This window comes from Arachis stenosperma, chromosome 10 (assembly GCF_014773155.1).
Source record: "Arachis stenosperma cultivar V10309 chromosome 10, arast.V10309.gnm1.PFL2, whole genome shotgun sequence".
In the NCBI taxonomy this organism is placed as follows: domain Eukaryota; kingdom Viridiplantae; phylum Streptophyta; class Magnoliopsida; order Fabales; family Fabaceae; genus Arachis; species Arachis stenosperma.
Window position 1 is genome coordinate 5,359,316 of NC_080386.1, and position 4,452 is coordinate 5,363,767.

At 31.2% G+C, this 4,452-nt stretch overlaps 1 protein-coding gene across 1 annotated transcript; it reads left to right on the forward strand.

Moving 5' to 3' along the window:
* Window positions 1-718: 718 nt before the first annotated feature.
* LOC130956082 (gamma-glutamyl peptidase 5-like) lies at window positions 719-3,577 on the forward strand. The gene is made up of 3 exons (XM_057883110.1): window positions 719-1,126; window positions 2,729-2,869; window positions 3,064-3,577. Exons 1-3 carry the CDS (start codon window positions 806-808, stop codon window positions 3,331-3,333), a joined length of 732 nt encoding a protein of 243 aa, XP_057739093.1. The 5' UTR covers window positions 719-805; the 3' UTR covers window positions 3,334-3,577.
* The last annotated feature ends 875 nt before the right edge of the window (window positions 3,578-4,452 follow it).

Consider the following 4,452-nt stretch of genomic DNA (forward strand, 5'->3'; position numbering starts at 1 on the left):
TTTTAGATGTATTTATTTTATTTTTTTTAAATTATTGTAATAAAAGATTGAATATTGTACAATTTTTAAAAGATACCTAGTTGAATTGATATTATTATTATTATTATTATTATTATTATTATTTTCTGTCTTCGGCCATATATTAGTAAAAATCTTTGTTTTTCAGGTTTTAGAAACATATATATAATCTGTAATATATAATATAGACACAAAGTGATTAACACAAATTATAGCTAATGATGATGATATATTAGTATACATTTAAGACTGCTTGTAAGACAAAAGATGTAAACATCGTAGTATTCTTTTATTTTAAAGTTAAATTTTATTATGTCAGAGATAATATAATATATTATATTGTTTGAACGGGACACAAAATATTGAGAGTCAAAACCTTAAAAATAGGTTTGAAATTCTGGTAAAAAAATTTGGTTCCAGGTATACCCTTATAAGTTGTAACATTCAAGCATGAACTGATCCGTGCCACTTTTAAGAACATGCCAGGTTTTACTCCCTTCCCCATTTTCACGACCACATTCACGTTTATTTTCGGTAAATGCAAACCAAAAATCTGTTTAATGCCATCGCATTTTATTTATTTTTTAATGAAATCAGAACGGTGACAATATCGTAATTAACGTAGAAAAACGTGGCCATTTTCATAGCCTCAACCTTTATAAAAAAAAAAACGCAACATTCTTCGAACGTTGCCATTACCCGCAAGCTCACAACACCTGTTATACCCAACCTTCTCTCTTCTCTCTTTTTGCTTCCTTTGCTTAATCATTAGCAGAGAGAAGAGAGAATGGAGCAAGAGATGGAGAAGAAGAGGTTTGGGGTGTTGCTGTGCGCGGAGGATTCAGAGTTGGTGAGGAAGAAGTACGGAGGGTATTTTGGGGTTTTTGTGAGAATGCTGGCGGAGGAAGGTGAAAGGTGGGACGTGTACAGGGTGGCGCGTGGTGAGTTTCCCGATGATGATGAGCTGGCATTATATAACGGATTCGTGATCACTGGCAGTTGCAACGACGCACATGGCAATGACCCTTGGATCCATCAACTCCTTAACCTCCTTCAAAAACTCAACTCCATCAACAAGAAGGTTCTTGGCATTTGCTTTGGTCACCAGGTAGCTATTAATCTTACGATAATTCATGATTATTATTATTATTATACGATTTTGCAATGAATTTAATTTTGGTTATCACATATATTATGTTAAATAATCATTCACATAATAGATATAAAAAAAATATTTTTGTTACAGTGTTAATGGATAATTGAATATATGAATGTGGAGAGGAATTGAATAAGATTAGGACTAGTAATAGATTCGGTTTAGGTTCTATCTTATTTCTTAACTTTGTTCGCAGGTTTAAACTCCTGATCAAATTCTAAATACACCCTAAATCGATCTCTTAATCCAACTGTACCTGAATTGTAAATCTATATTTATATGAACATGCTTTTATATATTAAAAGTGTGAGTTGGACGGATCAAGTTGCTAGATATCCTTTCTGGGTCAGGTGGTCCGGTTAATAATTCATTCCGATTGGATACCCGCGAATTAGAATAGTGTTTAGTCCATTTTACAGTGAATTTAAGCATGGGAATAAAACACGTGATGTCATCCTAGGGTAGATTTAAGAATATATATGGGAATGATGAGAAGGGTTATTGTGGATTAGGAATTGTGTTGTCCCATTGGTTGGTCCCCTCAGGTCAGAATCTGTGTCATTCCAATCTTCACATGGAAAATTTGTTGAGATTCTATTTTGAAATTTTTGAAAGGTAGAACTCAGGTGCAGTCGACTTTACGTGAAGTTGATACTCGAGAATCGTTAGATACTCGAGAACCGTTAGATAATTTGATTGATTTGACTAAATTTTCATACTCAAAAACCATTAGATGATTTGACTAATTTGACTAAATTTTCATTTAATAGCTCTTAGATATCAACTTTATATGAAGTCCACTTCACATGAATTTTCACTTTTTTCAATAATTTTTTATAACTACCAAATGAAGATTTTAACTAAAAGTGCAATTTATTTATTTCACTACACTTTAAATAAAAATATTTTTATAACATATCAAAATTTAATTTCATAATTTATTATCCAAGAGTCAAAAAAATTTTCACACGAAAACAATTATAAAATCTTTATCGGAATGTCTACTATAATTTTTAGTTCCAATTTCCTTTTCGATGTGGTCCTGTTCATTGGTATTATTACTACTCACCATACCGCTTGTTAATTTGTGGTCTGCCTTTGTTTGGATAAAGGGAAAAATCAATGCTACAGAGAAAGATTCTAAAACAAGAGGAAATTAATGGTCCAACAGATTATGAAAAGGAAATTAGAAGATTATCATTCTACTGATAATTTTTTTTGGCTTATTATTTTTAACACCGAAAGTTGTTAGATGCTGATGCATACTGATCTTAGCATAATTATGAAAAAAAGGTAAAGTTGTTTTCGTATGAACTAAGAAGACATATGCCAACCCAATGACACGTGCTTTATTTGCATTTCACTTTCGTTTATGAGTAATGATTAGTGTTATTACGCGTGATTTGTTGGATTTTCACATGCTTCTTTTAAGCATAATTCACATTTGTGTTGGCAATGGTCGGTTGATACAATGAATTAACCAATATTTTTTCTTTGTTCTTGTCTTACATTTGAATTAACATTTTCCTAATGAATCAATCATGGTTTAATCAGATACTTGGTCGTGCATTGGGAGGGAAAGTGTGTCGCTCTCCATCCGGTTGGGACATTGGTATCAGAACCGTAAACTTGTCATCATCTTCATCTCTCAAGCTTCCATCAAAGCTCTCTATAATTGAATGCCATCGTGACGAGGTTTGTGACGAACTCTCTCTTTTTCTCTGTTGTGCGTCTTCATGTAAAGATGCTATTGTAAACTATTAAATAATTTGATATATTTAATTGAATTATTTGACGGTTCGTAATATCATCTTCATATGAAGATATTTTTACGTAAATAACCCTCTGTTACTAAATAGGACTGATTTGGAATGTTGAATGAATGGTAGATATGGGAGTTGCCTCCAAAAGCAGAGGTGATAGCATGGTCAGAAAAGACAGGAATTGAAATGTTTAGATATGGAGATCATATAATGGGAATTCAAGGGCATCCTGAATACACAAAAGACATTCTTTTTCATCTCATTGACCGTCTTACTCAACACAATTATATCCACCAAGATTTTGCTATGGAGTCAAGGCTTAAGGTTGCAATGTGGGAGCCAGATAAGGACTCATGGAAAAGAATCTGTGTTAGTTTTCTTAAGGGTCCATTGTAACCCAACCTATATATATATATAACATGTGAAACAGACCAAAATAAATAAATAAAGTAGTTCTGTGTAAATAGAATTAAGAACTAAGATGTGATATTTAGTTAATTAAGTAGTAATCTATGTGGAAGAATGAAAGGTAGCAATTGTATTGTGTGTGACACTTGGTATGATTATGATTTGTGGCGAATTTTCTCTAATTTGTCTTAAGAAACCAATGGCCAACTTGCCTTCCACAAATTAATTTCCTATGCTAATACCATGTGCATCTTTTCATTTATTAATTCTTCACATCCAGATTAATACTCACACTTTTAATAATTTCAAGAATTAGCTAAGAGCGCAAGTTAAAGTTATCAATAATTTAAAAAAAAATCATAAAAAATGAGGTAAAATTAATTTTCTAATGTATTTATTGTGTGTTTATTAAGGGTTTAGTTATTATATATCTTAAAGGACATATGTTAAAATTATTACAAATAAAAGTTAGTTAAATTTTCAAAAATATTATTAGAACACAAATTAGTTAAATTTAAAAATATTTGTAGATACACTCTCAAACAAGAAGCTTAATCAAAGTCCTCAAGTTGCTGATTCGAACTTTTTGAAGATGTTGAGAATTGACTTTCCAAATTTCCAATTACAAATAAAAAGCTTTGGTATCTTATCAAGGCAATTATTAAAAGATCGATATGGCTGTCTAAATATACATATGAACTTTGACCTACTTACACTACGAGTAACTTGCGAAGGATCTATGTGTGGATGAAAATGATGCCCCTGAAAATGTGTACTCTTGTGTTAAATTATTTATGTACTTTAGAAATTAAAGCACTTCAATTGTTATTTATTTATTTACTTTTTCAGAAAAGTAAGCCCTTTAGGCTCGTCAAACATGCTAAGCTTTTCTATAGTAAGCCTATATATATTGCTGTTGTCTGTTGAGGTGGGAAAAATGAGTGGATATAATGGATGGAGAATATATAGTATTTTTTAAGGTAAATGCTATCCAACCCTCTCTAAAATAACATGTAAGTTACCCTTCATTATGTGTCACATTGTAATTGGTCCTTATCTTAACCATAGTTGAGTTATTTTATAATTTATTATTCTTAAAATATCAAA

Coding starts and splice junctions, on each gene's coding strand:
- LOC130956082 (XM_057883110.1), top strand. CDS start 806: ATGGAGCAAGAGATGGAGAAGAAGAGGTTTGGGGTGTTGCTGTGCGCG. Junction 1,127..2,728: donor GCATTTGCTTTGGTCACCAG/GTAGCTATTAAT, acceptor TGGTTTAATCAG/ATACTTGGTCGTGCATTGGG. Junction 2,870..3,063: donor TTGAATGCCATCGTGACGAG/GTTTGTGACGAA, acceptor AATGAATGGTAG/ATATGGGAGTTGCCTCCAAA.